At 49.0% G+C, this 19,640-nt stretch overlaps 1 protein-coding gene and 1 long non-coding RNA gene across 3 annotated transcripts in view; one reads left to right on the top strand and one right to left on the bottom strand.

Moving 5' to 3' along the window:
* Nucleotides 1-7,523: 7,523 nt before the first annotated feature.
* On the bottom strand, nt 7,524-10,993 carry LOC118554894 (uncharacterized). Its single transcript, XR_004926705.2, has 2 exons — nt 10,858-10,993; nt 7,524-8,401 (listed from the first exon to the last, which is right to left on the bottom strand). It is a non-coding gene; the product is annotated as an uncharacterized LOC118554894 (long non-coding RNA).
* ANP32A (acidic nuclear phosphoprotein 32 family member A) overlaps nt 8,346-19,640 on the top strand; it is a 37,056-nt gene continuing 25,761 nt past the window's right edge. The window contains exon 1 of one of the 2 annotated variants that reach the window (XM_036122758.2): nt 8,346-8,477. In XM_036122758.2, the coding sequence (XP_035978651.1) occupies nt 8,424-8,477 (54 nt within the window). In that variant the 5' untranslated portion in view covers nt 8,346-8,423. Of the gene's footprint in view, nt 8,478-10,970; nt 11,854-19,640 lie in introns of those variants that run through there. The other variant, XM_078079161.1, reaches the window with a different exon arrangement.

Consider the following 19,640-nt stretch of genomic DNA (forward strand, 5'->3'; position numbering starts at 1 on the left):
TTGCATCATTCTTTACATTAGCCAAGACATGGAAACAACTTAAGTGTCCATCAATGGTGAATGGATGAAGAAAATGTGATATATCTCAATATATCATGTATATTATGTATTATCTGGCAAAAGCAAAAATTGGTGATCCCATGTTGGTCCTTAAAACACTTTTTTCGAAATGTTATTGGTGAGAAAAACAGAAGCCTGAGAACTACTGTCACATTGGGTCAATGTGGACATGAGGGAGATTGGTGCACTCTTAGAGCAGAGGAAGGGGGCTGAAAGGAGCAGAGATATTTGGGAAATAAAACTTGGAAGGTGAGGCAACTGTTTGGCTGTGAGTCAACAGAGGACAATGCCAAGGGACAGGAGAGTGAGGAGCACGATGGTATTTTGGTGGAGGCAGAACAGGCAGAGGCTGACAGGGAAGGTTAGTTTGGGGAATGTTCTGTGGATGCTCCTGAGGAGAGCTGTTTGCAACCGTCTCATGGGCAATGGAAATGTCAGTCTGGAGCTCGGGAGGGAGGCTCATTTATTGAGACGACAGACATTTATTTTACACCTACTATGAATCAAGCACTAAATGTGGGGGAAAGAGAGATATTTGCGTGTCATTTATATAGACTCTCTTACAATTATCTTTTCTTCATTAAGTCCTTGTTACTTAATATAATTCTTTTATGTCTGTTTTATGGTGCTTCTGAGAACCTGTAATTCAAAGATATACTGCAAATACAATAATAAATATTTGAAATTTACAATTCATCTACAAAATCATAAATGGATAGAAAACTAAGACCGAGAAAACAACTTTATTGGTGTATTAGTTGGCATAGGCTGTGGTAATAAGTAGATCAAAAAGGTAATAGCACAGCACCATCCAAGTCTCTATCTTGGTCACAGTTTATCTCTAGATTAGCAAGTGAATAGCTTGGTAGCTGGGTTCTCCTTAGAGACCCAAGCTGAGGCAGGTTCCACCCTCGAGAACAGCACGCAGCTTCTAAGGTCCTCTGTCCCCCTCATCTCAGTCGGCCGATGCATTGGAAATTTAAGGCCTCAAAGTGGCGAACGTCACTTCTAGGAACACTTCGTGGCCTAAAACTCAGTCATATGGCCGGATCTAACTACAAGGGCAGCTGGGAAGCTCAGTCCAGCTTTGCGTCCAGGAAGAAGAGGAAATAGATTTTGTTGAATAATTAGTAGTCAGCCATGACTTGCATTAAATAACGTGAGTAAAAGTGAATTTAAATAACTAAAACAGGGGTGCCTGGGTGGCTCAGTCAGTTGGGCATCTGCCTTTGGCTCCGGTCCTGGTCCTGGGATCCTGGGATTGAGCCCAACATCGGGCTCACTGCTCGGTGGGGAGTCTGCTTCTCCCTCTGCCCCTCCTCCTGCTTGCACGCTCTCTCTCAAATAAATAAATAAATAAATAAATAAATAAAAACAGGTGGTCATGAGGAGCCTGCCTGTTGTGTGTGCATGAACAGAATCTTTAGCACTGCATTTCTGGAGAGAAGTGATTGCCATTTGTGAGGAACTTATATTCATGTAACAGTTAAGCTATGCTTTAGTAGTTATAAGAACCAAACTTAAAAACAGTTGAATTCCTATAACATTGTTCAGAGTCCTCGCGAGGATATCATTTGCTTTTTCTAGCTGAAAAGCAATAGGAGCTAAGTGACCTGAGATGATGGGGGGCAAGAGGAAAGAGGACAGTACCCCAGGATTAATATGTTTTCTACAAGCAGATCCTTTACGACCTTCCTCTCTGTTCCCAGGAATATGGGCCTCTTTGATGTGTTTGTGGTTTTGACATTTCTTTCACCATCAGCACTTTTTCTCCAAAATTGTCCTTAAAGTGACTGCATCCTTTTATGATCCCTTACTTAGCCTGTAACCACTTTCCTACTCCCAATAAATTTTTACAACAAATCTCATCCACTTCAGCTTCGTCCTGCACTTGAGCCTGAACGTGTGCTCAGAGTGGCAGATGGAAACCCATCAGCAGTAATAAATACATCACTACTCAAGATCTTCTATTGCTTGATATCCAGAGATCACTGCAATATAAGACTATTAGATAATAGATTATTCCTATCTTTAGTGTATCCCTCAGGACTAAATTCCTTGTGACTTAAAATCAAATCTCTCTACTGGAGAGCCTTCTTCTCGAAGTCTTAAAGTTATTATCAGTTCTGTTAAGTATTGCATTGACATGAACAATAATATATTGTTTATTATGGCCTAGGATTTGGAGAGGGAAGCATTTGGAAGGAAATTAAGGATTTCAGACATTAGCTCTGTTTTAGGTTGATCCTAGGTAGATGATGCAGTCTTGTCTGATAGGACTGCTCTGACAAAATACCAGATTGGGTGGTTTATAAACAAAACAGAACATTTATTTTTCAGAGTTCTGGAGGCTAAAAGTCTGAGATCAGGTGCCACCCTCTTCTGAGTTGTACTTTTGCTCTATCCTCACATGGTAGAAGGACTAGGGAGCTCTGTGGGTCCTCCTTAATGAAGACACGAATCTCTATCCTGAGGGTCCAGCCTCATGACCTAGTCACCTCCTATTAGGAGTACCCTCCTCCTAGTACCATCACCTTGGGGATTAGGATTTCAACATGTGAATTTGGGGTGGGGGGTGCAAACATTCAGACCATAGGGAGTCTCTTCCTGGTAAGTAGTAGGGAGCCAGAGAGGAGCTAAGGTGGGGGTAATTTGGATCATTAGGAAACCTTCACAGTATTGTTCAATCAGAACACTTTAGTGGATTTTACTTTTGGTCCCCTAGCATCAGAATACTGTTTGGGCAGAATCCTAAAATAGATAGGAGGCAGGGTCACACATCCCACTGTAGAAACTAAAGAGGGCAGATAATCTTTTTCCCTGACAGCTGGGGCATCTGCAAATGTTCCTGCCAAGGGCTTTGAACCTTGAAGGAGCGACACAAAAATGGAGGCTCCTGAGAGATCACTTGCAGCAATGGCAGAGTGCAGTCCACAGTTTAGAGGTGACTTCTGTGGTTTGCGGGGGTTCCTCTTCAGACTATACTGGAACACTGCCCAGCTTCCCCTCTCTCCTGCTCTTTTCCTGGACCTTATTCTTACGTTCTGTGATAGCCTTCTATGAAATTGCTTTCTGCTTGCATTGGTCGGGGAAAATTTGTAGTCTGCAACCAAGAATTCCAGCTAGCACAAACATCCCCCAAATCTGCTATACTTATATTTCCATTAAAACTTTATCTTATTGCAAAAATTATCAACTGAAAAACTTAGAAAATATAAACAAAAAACACCGTAACCCCATCACCACAGAGCAACTTTGTAAAAAAATTTTGAAACACTTTCTGGTGCAGGGACGCCTGGGTGGCTCAGCTGGTTAAGCGTCTGCCTTCCACTCAGGTCATGATCCCTGATCGAGTCCCACTTCGGGCTCCCTGCTCATCGGGGAGCCTGCTTCTCCCTCTGCCTGCCGCTCCCCCTACTTGTGCGCGCACGCTCTCTCTCTCTCTCTGACAAATAAATAAATAAATAAATAAATAAATAAATAAATAAATATTTTTTAAAGAAACATTTTCTGGTGCATAGTCTCTCCAACTTTTTCCTGGGCATATGAATATATTGTTTCTTTAGCTATTATAAAAAGTGCTACCACATTGCGATCAACATGCTTGTTATTCACCTGCTATTCAGCCTCATCTGTAGCATTGCTTCTCCATATGAACATAAACACAGACATGATGAGTTCGTCCAGCCTAGGGAAAAATATTTGTCACACTTACTCAAGTTTCCTTTGAGTAAATATATGTAGAAGTGAAGGCATATAAAATGATTTCAGGTACATCCTCGGGACAGAACTAATCCAGCAGAGGGAAGCCAGTGTTCCTCTCCTGGGTAAAAGTCCTCAGACACCTAACATGGCCCTCTTTGTTTGGTCATGTGCAAACGAAGGCATCATTTTTATATTCAAGCTAGGATTCAGGATTTCCAGAGAAAATTTAGGATATAGGTATACTCTCCCGAGGACCACTATTTCAACTAGAAATTCACTTAAAAACTACTAATTTCTCAGAATGCATGAAATTGATCTCTAATTCAAGAAGAGTTGTAGGATTTATATTTTAAAATCATTACTTACATGTACAAATCATAACTGCTGCCACAAAGTAAATAATCAGAGAGGGCAGTTTTGCTATGTATGCTTAAAATTAGAAATACTACTTGCAAATAGTAAATATATGAAAAGTTCTTAGAAAGTCTGTTCTCTACCTCTTATATCTTAATAGACTTTAGTACTTTTTTTTCAGAGGCAAACTTCAACAGCAGGTAGATTTAAAAAAGGAGTAGGTTCTAAATTAATTGCATTTCAGTATTTCCAGCCTAGCTTGCCTTTAGCCACAGTCTTGTTCTAATGGCTCCTCATTCCAGTATTTGCCTTGAAGGCATCTGTTTTCTTCTAGCTCTGGTTTTCTTCTTGGTGAACGGTAATCAAACTTTCTCTTATTGCTACCCCCGAATTAGCTTTAATATATTTAAGAATTGGACTCAAAAAATCTCCAGTGATTTTCAAACTAGTGTGCAGGTGATAGTTGTTGTTTTTTCCCTTTTCAAAATAAACCATCTCTAAGGTGGTTTTAAGATTTTTACTATTAGTTTTAAAAATCACATAAAATGACTGCTTTCATGTAACAGTGCTTTTTCTCCATGTGCAACCCATTGAAAAGGTAACTTCAATAATTAAAAAAATTAAAACCACTCAGTGCTTTATTAAGCAAATGAATTAATAGTTAACTTTTTGGATCCTGGACCTCAACATTCCTTTGCTATTCAAATCAAAATGCAGTAGTCTTCACATTTGTTACCATGGATTTCAAAAGAATAATCTACATTTCTAAAGCTATTTATATAGAAAGACAAAAGAGAACATAATTAAGCTGGAGTCTTTCCATAGCATTGTCTTTTGGGGTCCAGGCAGCAGAAGCATGATGTAGGTGAAAAAGTACTATGGCCAGGTTCCAATGTATCTGATTCAAGCTGAAGAACAAAAACTTGAACTGTGAATACATTAGCTCAGCTCAAAAAGTGAATGCTAACCAGAGGGTCTCCATCTTTGGAGACCAAACAAGGGCAAAGAGCTTAAATGGTAGCAGCATCACTGCGGGTTATTTATAAAACAGTACTTTGCAACACATATCAAGAAGCTAAGACACCCATTGCTCATACCTCTTAGAGAACAAAAGAGGATGCTCATTTGTCTGGAATGGTTCTTGAAGGAAAATATTCTGGAAGGCAGGAAGAGAACTTTCCTTACTTGAAGGCCATCTTTCTCCCTATGGGCTCAAGCCTGTGAATTGTATCTCATTTATTCTTCTCAGTGTGAATCCAGTCCAGCTCTAGAAGTTACAGACTGCAAATACTTTTATAACCTAACTCCCATTATCAAATGGGCTTCTTTTCTTACTCTATCTTCTGATACTCAGAACCATTCAGAGCATTTATTTACTACTATAATATGCAATGAAATGGAATTTAAGAAACAACTCTGCAAAACAAGGAATATAAGAGCAATTTGGTCTTTTTTTTTAAACGTTTGGTCCAGTAGCATGGGGCAAAGCTTTAGCTGAGTTAAATTCCCACTTCTTTTGATAAGAAAAAGTCAAAATAAATAAACATTTCTTAGAAATAAACTACAAACAAATCTATTTGTAAAAGTAAGGAAATCTGTTCTTTTAAAGCATTTTGGAAAGATGGAAAGTTAAGTATTCAACTGGTTATATATACTTTTTGGATATTTCAACTTCTGTAAGATTGGAATCTAGTGAAGCCTTCTTTCAATTTTCTAAGACCATATACAAAATCTGTTATCAAAATGTATAAAAGATGCTTCTAAAAACAACTGTTAAGTTTACTGTTTTTGACTTAGTGATCAAGCCATAATTTTTTCCAATTCCAACTTTAATTTGTTCCTGTACACTCTCTTTAACGGGGCTTTGGGCTTTCAAGTCATCCTCTTCAATCTTTGTATGATAAGGTGAGCTACTTGCTTCTGTTTAGCAGAGCTGGATCAGGAACATCTCTGCATTTGATTGGCTGGCTTTTAAAGGATTACTCCTCTGGAAAGCCACTGTTCTGTATCACATTGCTAGCAGTGTGGACTTAATTGTGGTTAAAAATTCAAATTGAAGACGAGTATTTACCATCAAAGAGAATGTAAACTTCAGTACTCCGCTGTTACATAGCTTCTATACATCATATTGACCTAATGTGTGTGTGATGAAGAGCTGTTTCAAAACAACCTTAAATGCTATATCCAGAAATAACAACTGACTCCGGCAAAGAGAGGTAATTTGGGGTCCCTGTATGTTCTTTAACAAAGCCAATACAATTTAAAAATAAATGAATTACAACTACACAAATTGAGTTCAGTAAGATGAACAAAACTGAGGAAGACAAATGTCAGCTAAGTCAACAAGTCAAATACATTATACTATTTATACCCAGATGAAATAAAACAATGACTTTCCATTTTTATTTTGCCTTTCCCAGTTACTCAGAGTAAACATTATCACTTTTCAAATTCCACTGATCGTTTTATCTGAAAGAAAAATTTACTGAGTAAAATGCTTAGCTGTAGGATTTTATATTTACAATCCATCAGGTTACAATAAAGTTACTAGTTAGTTTCTTCCCCAGTGTGAGCATTCTGTATGTGCGTTTTATTTACATTCTGTCACTTTCTATTTCCTCCTAAACTTTATATGCTCAAGAAAGAAACTGTATTGATGTTATGTAACAGTACTTCAAATTTGCAACATACATACTGGTTTCTCTCTCCCTTGAACCCATGTGCCTGAAAAATAAACACAATGTATCCCCCCAAAACACCACCTTGGAGTGTGTAAGGACGAGTATAGACCTGTAGAAGTACAAGCACTGAAAAACAGTTGTGTGGAAGGGTAAAGATGTATCTGTCCTTGTTGACAACAATCCCCACGATTTATTAGCCACAGGCAGCCAACTTAGTAAATGACAAGGTCCAAGGCCTGGCCATAAGAAGTGGGTAACCCAGTGGAAGTGAAGGCTTTTAGGTCTTACAACTAATGTGATTCAAAAAAAGAAGGAAAAAAAAAAAAAAAAAAAACCAAAACCAAAGCAAGCAAACCGTAAAACCTGGAGAAAAGTCCTCCAAATAGAGCCTCTTTGGCAACTCAAATTGAACCAAATGATTCAGGTGGGCGATTAGAATAAACTGTGCGCCGTTTTCTTTCACTAGGTCTATAAAGCCCATAAATTATGTTTGGTCCAGAACACCAGGAGTTATTAGCACCTTCCTTTTTCACTTTTTAATATTCAATATATTCAGCAACAATCCTTAATCCATGGTCTTCATTCATTTATTGACTGAACAAGATCCTGGGTGCCTCCTGGTGATCGCTCCTTCCAGGCTGACCTTATATGACAGCAAACTGAAATGCCCCTCCGTGGAGAGGGTCAAGACCGCGAGGAAAGTCATCCAAAGGTGGACGCATCTTGCTTTCATTTACTTGTTTATTAGAGGGGCGGCGATGGCCGCGGCTGGACGAGGACGAGGCGAAGGGGCGCGCGGGCCGTGAGCCGCAGCCCCGGGGTGGGTACCCGCGGAGGAAGAGGAAGGCAGCAGCCACGCTCTACCAGCTCGGCCCGCCGGACCCAGAAAGTGACCAGCCCCTCCCCCCACTGCACCCTTGACCCCTCCCCCTCTTTCCAGGCCTTTCATCCGCCCGCTCGCCCGCCGGGCAGCCCCGGGGCCCCCAGATCTCGCGCCGCCCGCCTCTTTAGCCAACCCGGTCCAGCGACGCGGACAGGCCCAGGACGGCCCTGCGAAGCCCTCGGCCGGGCGAGGACCCCGACCCCGACCCCTCCGGCCGCGCCCCTCCCCCTCGAGTAACGCACCTGCGGCCCCGCCCCCGGCCAAACGCTGAGGCGGCGGCAGGCTGGCGAGGCCGAGCGGCTCGGCCCTCCAGGCGCAGTCACCTTCCCTTCCCCCGCCATTCTGCCCACCCCCCTAGCTCAGCCACCAAGCAGCCGCCGCGATCTTCAGCCTCCCCGAAATCTAAAGGGGTCCGTCTCCGGCACCACAACCAAATGGCTGAGCCTCCCTGGCCGGCTGCGCAGCCCGCCCATTGGTCCCTTCCCCCCCGCCGCCGCCACCATTGGCTGTTGCCCGGACACCCTCGGCAGCGATTGGCTCCAGCTGTTGCCGCTCATCCGCCGAACCGCAGGTCCCGCCTCCACCGTGATCAGGTTAGTGTGCGCCGCGGGTGCTGGGGGCTCGAGAACCGAGCGGAGCTGGTTGAGCCTTCAAAGTCCTAAAACGCGCGGCCGTGGGTTCGGGGTTTATTGATTGAATTCCGCCGGCGCGGGAGCCTCTGCAGAGAGAGAGCGCGAGAGATGGACATGGACAAACGGATTCATTTAGAGCTGCGGAACAGGACGCCCTCTGATGTGAGCATTTGCCAAAAATATCTCTGTCGGTCCATTCTCCTACTTTGTGTGTGTGTGTGCGTTGGGGGGAGGCACTTTTTTTTGAGGGGGGGCGCCCGGGAGGTGTGGGTTTGGGGGTCGGACTGCAAATGAATTGCAAGGTTGGGGGGTTGCAATGCCATCCGAGCATGTTCCGGCTGCCGCCGCCGCTGCCCTTGGTGTGTGACTACCTGTGCGTGTGCTCCCGCGTGTGCGAGTGTGGGTGCGAGAGTGTGCGTGCGAGTGTGCACCCACCGGGGGCCAGCGGGCGCACGCGTTTGGGTCGGAGAGAATGAGGCAAAATAACCCTCTGAGCTCGCTGCTCCCTTGACTCCGTCTGGGGGGAAGATTAACGAGGGAGGAGGAGGAGGGGGGCTGCCTCCTGGATTTAACAACAAAAAAAAGGGGGTTTTATATTTTATAAATGAATCCCCCCTTCCGCCCCCCTCCCGCGCCTTCCCCCTCCCTTTCTCTCTCTCTCTCTCTCTCGCTCGCACACACACAATAAGTTTTGGGCTTCGCGAGTCCGGTTTAGTTTCTGATAAATGTGGGCCGAGGCCCCCGGGGAGAGCGCGTGGGGAGGGGGCTGCAGTGGAGTTGGGAATGGCTCGAGTTTAAAGTGCGTCTTCATTTCTTTGCAGTGATGAGGCGAGAGACGGGGGAGCCATATTTGTAACTTTGTAGTGTTCGTGAACGCGCCCTTTCTCTCCCTCCCTCCCTTTCTCTGACTCCCTTCCTCTCCTCCTCTTTCTCCCTCACTCTTTCCACCCCACCTTCGGGCCAGATGCTGATGTTTCTTCCTTTCCTTCCGAAGGGAGGATAAATTGGAAGGGGGGAGGGATTTTCGAACGTGCAAAGGCACAGATAATCCCCGCGCCTCCCCACCTCGAGCGATCGCTATTGCAAGTTACCCGAAGGCTACGTCCCGGTCCCCCCTCGCCCCTGCTCCTTCCGGCCTCGCTAAGATGCCAGCCTTTGAGCCCTCGCGCCCCCCGGCCAGTCTTTCTCCGGGGTGGGCTCCTCGGCAGCCATTCGGCGCCTGGTTAATACACGGGCACGGGAAACTTTGTCAGGACGGAGCTGCCCAGACCTGGTGCCCGTGGTGGGTATTGGCTGGGTCCAGATTTATGCGGGCATAGGAAACACGCAGCTCCGGGATGGGAGTTTGCCTTCTGGTCGCCGTTATTGATTGGGCAGCGGCGGGAGTACGGCCGGAGGAAACTTACACGGATGGGAACCGGGAGGCTCGGGCGAAAGCCCACCCCCAAGGAGGGGGAAGGTGAGGGTGGGTTACTCGAACGCTCGTTTGTATTTCTGTCTCCCTCTCGCTTTCAAACAGTGTTTTATGTGAGTTGGCGGCTCAGCGGAGGAGACCCCGGCTCTGGGGCGGAGACCCTGGCCGGCTCCTCTTCCGACCCCTCCGGAGACCAGGGCGGCGCGGGCGGAAGGACCCTTCCTCCAGCCTCGGTGGCCAGGGTTCCACAGAGTTGGGAGTTTGGGGAGCACTGTGCGCTGACCTGCCGCCCCTCCAGCCCGTTCAAACCCGAATCCCTGGCGAAGGCAGGCCTTGCTTCCTCTTTTTCTCTAGTTCCTCCCCCAAACCTGAGTGAGACTTTTGAAAACAAGATCCTTTTTGTGCCCCCCCATCATAACGCAGCTGTGGACTGTAGACGTGCAATGCCTTATGGCGCGCAGGGCGGGGAGGGGGTGGCGGAGGGAGGGGAGGGGGTGCCCGCCGAGAAGGCAGGAGTTTCCGCGAACAATCTGCCGGCGGTTTGTCTTTCTCTGGCCGGTTTCATCCCGGCTTAGACCCCGAGCCGGAGGATTTGGGGGCTGGGTGTGGTGATGGGGGAGGGGGCCGGAGCCGCGGTCTTCCCGCGTACTTTCCGGAAGCCCCCCGTGCGGAGGGGGAAGGGCGCACTGTAGGGGGCCGGGGTCGTGGCGGGTGGGTGTGGAGGCGCGGTTCGCCCGGCAGCCCCAGCCACACGGCTGGCCAACTGGGAGCGAGATCGAAAGCGGGTCGAACCGGCTCTTTAAACTTCCCCGAGTATGTGCTGGGGGAGGGGAGCGCGCCGCGCCGAACTGGGAGCGATTTCTCACGCTTCGCCCCCTCGCCTCCGAGTCTCCCAGCCCACTCGCCTGCCCCCTGCCTCGAGGCGGGGTGGGGCGCGGGAGGGGATGGAGGGGGCACTTTCGGCACATTTGGGGAGGAGGGGGAGAGAGAAAGCTAGCTAATGAGGGACAAAAGGGGTGGGGGAGGAGGAACTATTTTTTTTAACCGTTCTTAAGACAAATAGCTCTCGGAGAGCGCCCCCTGCGCCCCTCCCCGCCGCGCTCCCCCCCGGGGCCCCCTCACACCCACCTTCGGAGCCTCTCCCAACTCGGATCCGGGGGCTGGTGGCCACGCCGCGACGCCGAAATAGGACGAGCAGCCATGTTTCCCGGGTCTCGCGCGGCCCGCCCCGCCCCTCCCCCATGGCGCGGCCGGCGCCGAGCGCGGGGCTGCGAGTGCGGGCGCCGGGCTCCATGCGGCGCGGGGCGCGGGCCGGCGGGCGGGCGGGCTGGCGCCGGGGCGGCCGGGCCTCGTGCGCGCGGGCCGGGCGCGGGCCGGGCGCGGGCGCGCCGGGCCGGCCCCTGGCGGGCCTCCTGGCTTCCCAGCTGCTTCGGAGCTCGAGGTGTTTTGTTATTATTATTTTCGTGAAGGCCAGGCCCGCCGGAGGCCGAGCCCGAAGGGCGCCGAGGCGTTATTGGGGGGCAGGGGCGGCCGCCGGGGCCCTGCTCGCCTGTGGCACGACTGCCGGGCGCCGGGGTGCCATTTTGTCACCGTGGCTGTTGTCGCTGTGGGGGGGGGTGCAGAGTCTTGCGCCATCGCCCCGACGGCCCCGGACGTGGAGGCAGCAGGGGAAGCCGGCTCCGGGGACCCCGGGTTGTGCTGTGGGCCCCGAGGGGGCGTTTCCTCCCCGCGACAACGGCCTGAGGCTCTGCTGGAGCGTCGCGGCGGCGGTCGCCCTGGGAGGGCGGCGATCCTCCCAGCAAGTGCTCCCCCCCACCCCCCATCGCGCTCCCTATCTCCCCCGCCCCTCTTCTCGCCAGTGTTTCGCCCTTCCTCCCGCTGGCGTTTTAGACGTAGTTAAATGTGGCCCTGAAGACGTACTGGTCGCCCCGGAGTTTGCTTTTTCGGAGGAACTGATAGGAGGGTTGGGGGGAAAATTAAACATGAGGTTTCTTTTTCGGGAGGGGGGCGCGCGCGCGACTCTAGCGGCCCTGACTGGAGCCAAGGACAGCAGCCGCTTACCCGGGAGGGACGAGTTGTCGATGTGTTGGGGAAACGCCCTCCGGGGCTGGGCTCTCCGGGAAGGTAGGTCGCGCTCCGGGTTTCAGGTGGGTGTTGCAGCGCCCTGCAGTCTGCTAGGGGAGCCCCCTCCCCCCATCTTCCTCTGCCCCTCCCCCTTTTATTTTTTGCCTTGGGGAAGGCAGTTTACGGTAGTAAACGTCACCCTAAACCGAAAAGAGAAGGGAATAAGGCTTGCTTTTTAAAAAAGTAAGTGATGTCTTTCTGCCGACCGCCTTTCTGCGTCACGTCTCTGGCTTCTCTCCGGGACTTTTTAAAAGCCGATGTCAGTGCTGGTTAAGCACCTCACTGGTTAAAGTCTGGTGTCTGCATGAGACTAGCTTTGATGGCAGTGCCCGGCAGAGGCTGCCCGGGAAGCCAGGTTTTAACTTTGACCTTTGGAATACGTCGCATGATGTTTTCCAGGCTGACTTACTGCCTAATTGGGTTCATGTAGCCTGATATTAACTCCAGTTTATGCAAGCCAACCAAGGATCCCCAGGCAGAAAACTGAGCTCCAGCTCGGTTTGGTCATGGTCGGTTATGTTTTGTTAATGGATTGCTGCTGCTGCTGTTAGTTTCGAGTCTGGGGGCTCCATCGTGAAGCTGGGTTTTGGAGCCCCCACGGACCTGAGTTTGAATTCTGACTGCTACAAAGAGGTAGGATAAGTTAACCTCCTCTTTGAACTTTAGTTTCCTCACCTGTAAAAGGGGGGTGGTGATCTGGTTTAATGAGTAAGTGACAAAAGTGGCTCGATCTGGATCTGGCCCTCAGGTGCTCAGTATGTGATAGTGTTATTGGAGAGAGAACTGCGGCACCATGAGGCACAACTTTGAGCTTCTCTCTGGTTCTGGACAACAACAACAACAATAATAGTGAATGCTCACACAGCCCCACCCTGTGCCTGGCACAGTTCTAAGTGGATTAGACAGATGAATTAAACTAGTCCCCACAGCAGCACTGTGAGGTAGGTACTGTTATTATTCTCGTATTACACACAGGGAAATTGAGGCAGAGAGAACTTACCACAGTCAGTCTGCATACTCAGCTTCTTAGTCTCTGTTCCCTCCCCTGAAGCACCCTTTCTTGTCAGACACCGAGGGGAAGAGTTTTTTCTTCTCTGGCTTTAAAACAGTGCCACCTTATGAGGGATTGAGTTTCCTGTCATTGAAGGTACCGACATGAACCCGGGATGGCCTCCTGGTTGGAGATACTGAGGTGGACGGTCAGGACCAGGGGCTCTGATACAGGGAAACTGTACACTTTCTGAGTTTGGTTTAGAACATCACATCTGTTTAGGCTGAAATGAGTCTGTCCTTTTAGGTGTTGGAGTATACATTTTGGGTAATGAGAAGACTCTCAGGCAGTGGTTTGTATGGGATTTTGCATGTAATGCATTTTCCATTTTTGTCACCATCTACAGCCAGAAAGCTGAAGAAAATTGGCATGGCCTCTGTACCTAAGATGTAGTATACTAATAACAACTCAGGGATCATCTCCCGTAGTTCTCCTTAACGACTCGTCAAGGTTAGGCAAAGCAGTGTGACATCCTCCATGTTGCGAGGGTGGTCACTTTATACAACAGAGTTGAGTTCTTGTCCCACCGTTAAGCCAGGGGCCCCTTTAGTTGGACAGTAGGGACTCTGAGAGTTGTGTAGTCCATTAGGTCCCAAACATGGCCCCTCATCAGAATCATCTGGGGAGCGTGTAAAATGCAGATCCCACAAGGGTCGTGAAATTCAGGGTGAGCTGCCTGTTTCAGTATCATGAGCTAAGAATAATCTGGACACAGAAACGTTGCAATCAATGTGATGATGTGGAACACTTAACTTTGAATCTCCATTAAGTGAAATGTCATCCCCCCAAAAGAATTCCACTTGTCTTGTTAGCTGGTTATAACCCTTCCATCCCCCAAATTGTATTCATTATAGATCTTGAATTTTGTCAATAAAAGAATTGTGGAAATTTGTTTTCTGTCATTATAAAAGTGCCTGTGTAGTATTGTCTCTAGATAAAGTTTATTGTCTGGCCTTTTACAGAGAAAGCTTGGTGATCCTTGTTTGGGGGCCGGTGGGATCGGGATCTGGGTGTTTTTTTTAATTATTTTTAAATTTTTTATTAAACATATGGCAAGCCATTCATTTGGGTGGTGCTTTAGGAGTCTTTCCAAGGTTTTTTTTGTGTGCCCTTTAACTAGTTGATGCCTAGTGGAAATCATCCTCGTTACCAGTTTAGAATTGAGTGTCCCTTCCGTCTAGAAGTTCTTCTGTATAACCAACTAAAATTTCTCTGGAGTTTTTCAAAAGGTTTTTGCATACCTTGTAGTTAAATAGTTACCCTTACATTTCAGATGTCTTCTTAGGGCTTTGGGGCCTGCAGAAGGTGCAGCAGCTGTGTCCTCCATGGCTGACATCAGACCCTCAGAACACAGATCATTGAAAGCCACAGATAATCCTGCAATCTCTGGTTCTGCCCTGCTGCTCTCCCACCATGCATGTTTCCTGGGGAACATACCAGCAACAAAGTGGCTTTGAGTTTCAGCTTCTTTCTGCCTGTAGCCTTTCGTGCTTGAGCTAATGAGCAGAGGGAATAGAAATAAGATTGGCCAGACCGAGGGGAGGAGGAGATAAATTCAAGGGGAAGAATTCCAGTTCCCATAAGTTTGGCATGTACTTTAAGGACAGCAGGCCGAAGACCCAGTTCCCTGTCTTGGCCGCATGTGCACCCCCAGCCTTTCAAGGTGACTCCCTCTAGACTTAACACAGTCCTTCTTATTTGTAATACAGGCACCTACCTTAGCTTTGGGGGCTGAACATCCCAGAGCTTCAGTCCAAATTAATGATACCACATTGAAATAAGAAACTTGGGGCTGTGGGTGACCCTTTATGGGTATTGTATATAGGATACTCCACAGACCTGCCCCACTACCTTGGTGTAGTCGCTTGGGAGAGGAGCTCAGAGCTTGTTGCTGAGTGGTGATGAACCCTGGTCGAATGAACTTGGCCCAGTTGTTTGGCCTGAATTCTGACATGAAGAGGAGGCTCATTACTCTGGTGTCCAGAGGGGGCCCCTCCCTTCCAAGATGGGTGCTACCATACCTCCCCACCCCGTTTTGACCTGCCCACCCCCTGCTCACGCTAGTTGTCTAGTCTCCCAGGAAATACACACCATCAGTCCCCCATCACCACTACATTCTTCCCACAAATACAGGGAAACAGGGACCTGACTTTGAATCTTATAATCTTATGTTACATTGAAATACAATCGTACAAATGATAAATACCCAACAATGGTGTTTTCATTAAAGAGATGGAGTCTGGCAGGGATGGAGAATTGTGAAGGCATCTGTTATTCAGAACTTGTCATTTAATAAAATTTGTTGAAACAAGATGAGCAAAGCACCCATGGCCCTGGGCCACCTGCTCGGACATGGAAACAGCCTCCTTATATAGAGCCAGTTGTCCTGATGATATTTGTTAATACAAAGTCTGTAAACAAGATAAAATATCTTTGTTCTGCCACACCAGGCCCTGTCTTGTGCCCACTGGGCCACACCCTGCAACCCCCATGTTTCCACTCAGATTTATTTTGTTTTAGCCCCACAGCTGCCCTGGTGTGCTCATCTATCTTCTTTACCAGAACTTGCTCTAGGCAGCAGATCTAAAAGATCAGCTTACTTGCTCCACAGTCACTTACCCTAATGTGGATTAAAGTCAAAGCTGTCTTTCCCAAAGATGTTTGTGTTTGGAGATTCTGGTTTGGTGAGGAAGTTAGCAGAGGACTATTAGAGACTTGTGTGCTGTTCTCAGTTTTGCTACTAACTAACTTGGACAAGCTGCTGGGTTTCTCGGGGCCTCTGTTTCCTCTGCTCTAAAATGGGAGTATTGAATTAGATTGGTGGCTTTCAAACTTCCTGATCCTAACATAAAAATATGTTCCACTCAGCTACCCAGTGTGTATATACTGACAGGTTACACAAAACAATGACAAGGTGCTTCCTTACTCCATGGAAAACACTTCTGTTCATTTAAAAAAAAAAAAAAAATAGTGTACTGGCTTTGACCCACAAATTGATCACATTGCTTGTGATTATTTGAGACATTAAAAGATGAATATTAAGATTCCTTCACACTCAAACATCTTGCGGTTTGATTTGGGAGAATGAGAGAATGCCGTTGGTAACTCTGTGAAATCCCTCCAGGTCAATAGCGATTTCTCCTGCTTTTAAGCCAGCTCGTCCCTGGGTCCCCATGTTCTCAAACTGCACCCCTTTGGTTTTGTTCTAGCTCTTTCCCACCCCAAACCTCATGGCGTTAAGGAATCCTTACCCTAAATTCCTACCCCAGGTGGATGCCTTCCAAGATTCCTGGTTATGCCGGGAGCCCCCAGCCAAACATGCCCCCCTTCTCTGCACACTCAACCACCGGGCTCCCTCCATCCTCCGTGTGCCACACACTGTGCAGGTTGCCCGCGGGCTCCCGCGTTTTCCAGCGCGGAGGAGAGACTGTTGGGGAGAGAGGAGAGTGCCTTTGGCTCCTGCTTCCACGCAGACTACCTGGGTGGTGCATCCTGTCTTCCCCACTTCCAGCCACGGCACTTCTTGTCTCTCTGCAAAGTGATGCTAGAACAGTATCTAGTGCATAGTAAGCGCCCAGTGAACGGTAACCGTTATTGGTATCATGGTCGGTTCCGCTGGAGCACCATTGTCGGCATTCACTTAAAACACACACACACTAACAACAGACACGTTATATTAAAAAGTCACATTTGTTTCAGTGAGAAAAGAGGTTAGAAGCTAGAGAGTCTAACTTGGCAGAAGTCTTTTTCCCCACAAGCAGTTCAATAGCAAACGTGTTGTTTGTAGATGTGAGTATAGCTGTAGCATCACCGGCCCGTGGAGCTGCCCCAGCACCGGACCCCAGGCGGTTGCTAAAGAGGGTAAGGTCACCGCCCGCCCTCTCCCTGGCTGTGCCCTTGCTCACTGCCCAGGGCAGCTGCATCGGACCCCCTCCCGAAACTGCGCTCCAACCCTGCCCCCTTGCCCTCCGGCCACCCCCTCACCTCTCACAGAAAATCCACACCTGGCTTCTGAAGAAATGCCTAGCCGGAATCCGTGCCCAGCTCCGCCGTCCTCGGGGTCCAGTCCACTCCTGCTGCTCAGGTCCCTTTTGTTTCCTGGGCCCCTGAGCCACTCTGATCCTTTGGTCCCTCTCAAGCTTGGATGTTTCTCCCATCTCAAAGCAAACAGAAAACCTGGCTTGATTCTTCCGTGTCACCGTAGCTGCTGCCTAGCTCTCTCTTCCCTTTTACAGTCAGACTTCCTGAATTGTCTAGAACCACCTTCTCCGTGCCCTCTCTTCTCTCACACCTCAGCCCTCCCCCTCTGGTTGGCTTCCTAAACAGCTCCAGAAGGACCACCTCACGGTCTTCCTGACCTTCCTCAGCAGTGTCTGCACCCTTGACCTTCCTAGAGCCGTTCCCTCTTGTTCTCCCTTTCTCCAGTACGTCTCCTACAGCTCTGGCCACTCCTTGTTTCTGGGGTCCTTTGCCCTCCTCTGGGTGGCCATGAAGTATTGTGCCTGGGCGGGCCTGGGCCTTGGGCCCTCTCATTCTGCATTCTCCCACCCTGACCGCGGAAGGGACCGGGCGCTGTCTGCGATCTGATGTGGGCCTCCCAGCCCCGAACTCCTGGCTCAGCTCAGGACCCACCCGATGTCTCCACCAGAGTGTCCAGAAAGAACCCCAGGCCTCTGTCACCTCCATCCTCCCGCAGATGCACCCGTGATCTTCTGTCTGTCACAAGGTCCTGTCTATTCGAAATACTGTCCTCTCCTGCCTGCCAGCCGATGTCTCCGCATCAACAGCCCCCTTGAGCCATGCTTCAGACTTCAGCCAGCATGCTCTCACCAAAACACAGATGTAATTGTGCCGCCGTGCTTCGGATACATAGTGTTCTTAGGAGACCGTCCAAGAGCCTTACCGAGACCTTCCTCAGGTCCTGCGTGGACTGGCCACGGCGTGCTCTCATCCTTTCCCTCACCACCTTTATTCCTGCAGAACTACTCTGGGCCATAACCGCTATCGCTGTCACCGACTTAGCATCTAATTGTCTCCACCAGCTCCCTCACCCTCCACCCTCCTCGGCTCTGGGTCTGGTTCTTTTGTTATGAAACTCTTAGAGAAATTTCCTTCACAGAGCTTCAGTTGGTAATTATACATTCTTGAATGTGAGTGTTTGCGTGAGCATTTCTGTCCCCCTGTGTAGCCGCATGATTTAAAGGCCCCGTTTTTGGTACGCGTCACCGTGTACCCTCAGCACAGCACTGCCCTTGGCACATGGTGGGCATTCTAGAAATGTTGGTTGAATGAAGAGACCAGGGTGCTTGCATGTTCTTGTCATTGTCATCACCTTCTGTCTGGAAAGCCAAGCACAAGCCCCTGAAACAAAGCATCGGAAACAATGTAGGGTTTGTTTACCGCCCCCCACCCCCGCCCTGCTCTCCCCTGGGTGAGTGAGCTTCTGCCTCTGGGATGGTGATTCACGCTTTCTTAGTACCCTGTGCTCCTCAAATTTTTCTGGTTCTTACATCCCTAGCGTAAAGAATTTGAACCTCGGCCCGAGTTTGTCTACCTTTTAGTTAACAGATTGTCCACATACACCATGTGTACATGTGTACATTATAAAACACAACACCAAAAAAATTAAACCTCAGAAGCAGACATCAAAAATATTTAGAAGTCCTAATATTTTCTTCCTGCAGGTCAGTGGATTGTGTTGGCTGGTCCACTCAGGAGACTACTCTTCTAATCTGTGGCTGGTTTTATTTTTAATTTGGTCATGAAGGTCCGTGCTGTGTAAGACGTGCCTGTACGTTACCCAGCACTCTGTCCTTACGCAGAACTTCCCAACTTTGGTGTGTGTGATGGGTTAGGGGTGGAGAGCATTCTTAACCCTTCCGTGACAAGCAGGGGAAATGCAGCGGTCTGCCAGAGATGCCCAGCAAGGGGAGTGCCTGCTGCCTGCTTCGGCTTGGTGCACACACCCACCAAAGCCCCCTCAGGCCGTCCCTGAGGGTCCGGCAAACCCCTGTGCCGGGTCTGCAGATGTCTTGTGAGGCTCACAAGTGTCGGAGGTGAGGGCTTGATGAGCAGCAGACGGAGGCCAGTCAGAGTGGGGGAGAGGAGACTCTCCTACTTGTCCTCAGGCTGGGAGGGAATAAGGGAAAAGCCGGGTGTGCTGCAAGCTGGAAGGACAGGAGTGGAGAGCCAGAGTGAAGTCTGGAGGAGAAGGGCCTGTGGCGTGTCTGGGTGCACAGCGTCGTGCTGAGACTCTGCAGTCAGAAGTGTCCAGAAGGTCTCCATCGCTGAATTCTGCTGCCTCCCTCAGAAGTCATGAGAGAGGGAGAGAGAGTGTGTGTGTGTCTGTGTGTCTGTGTGCCTAGGGGGGTGGTGGGGTTGAGGCAAGAACCTGTAGTCGTAAATTAAAGGGATTCCTTACAGGTTTCTTCAGGGGCACGTATCCCAGGGAGGCACTCATCCCCCATTATGTAACCAACTTTGTAGCTGCTGGCCTCAGCAGCAGGCCCAAACGGTGTGGCTCTGAAGGGAGGGAGGGTGCGGGGAGCCCACTTCACGGACACGGCCTGTATGCCCCGCATCCAGAACGATGCAGGGAGTTCCGGGAGTGCTGCTTAAGGACCTGGGGAGCAGCTTGAATGCCCTGAACCCAGTTCCTGGTTCTGGGTGGGGAGTGGCTTACAGACGGATGGAGTGAGGTCTCTGTGGTGGGGCTGGGGAGACAGAGCACACACTG

Source organism: Halichoerus grypus, chromosome 8 (assembly GCF_964656455.1).
Source record: "Halichoerus grypus chromosome 8, mHalGry1.hap1.1, whole genome shotgun sequence".
NCBI classification, from domain to species: Eukaryota; Metazoa; Chordata; class Mammalia; order Carnivora; family Phocidae; genus Halichoerus; species Halichoerus grypus.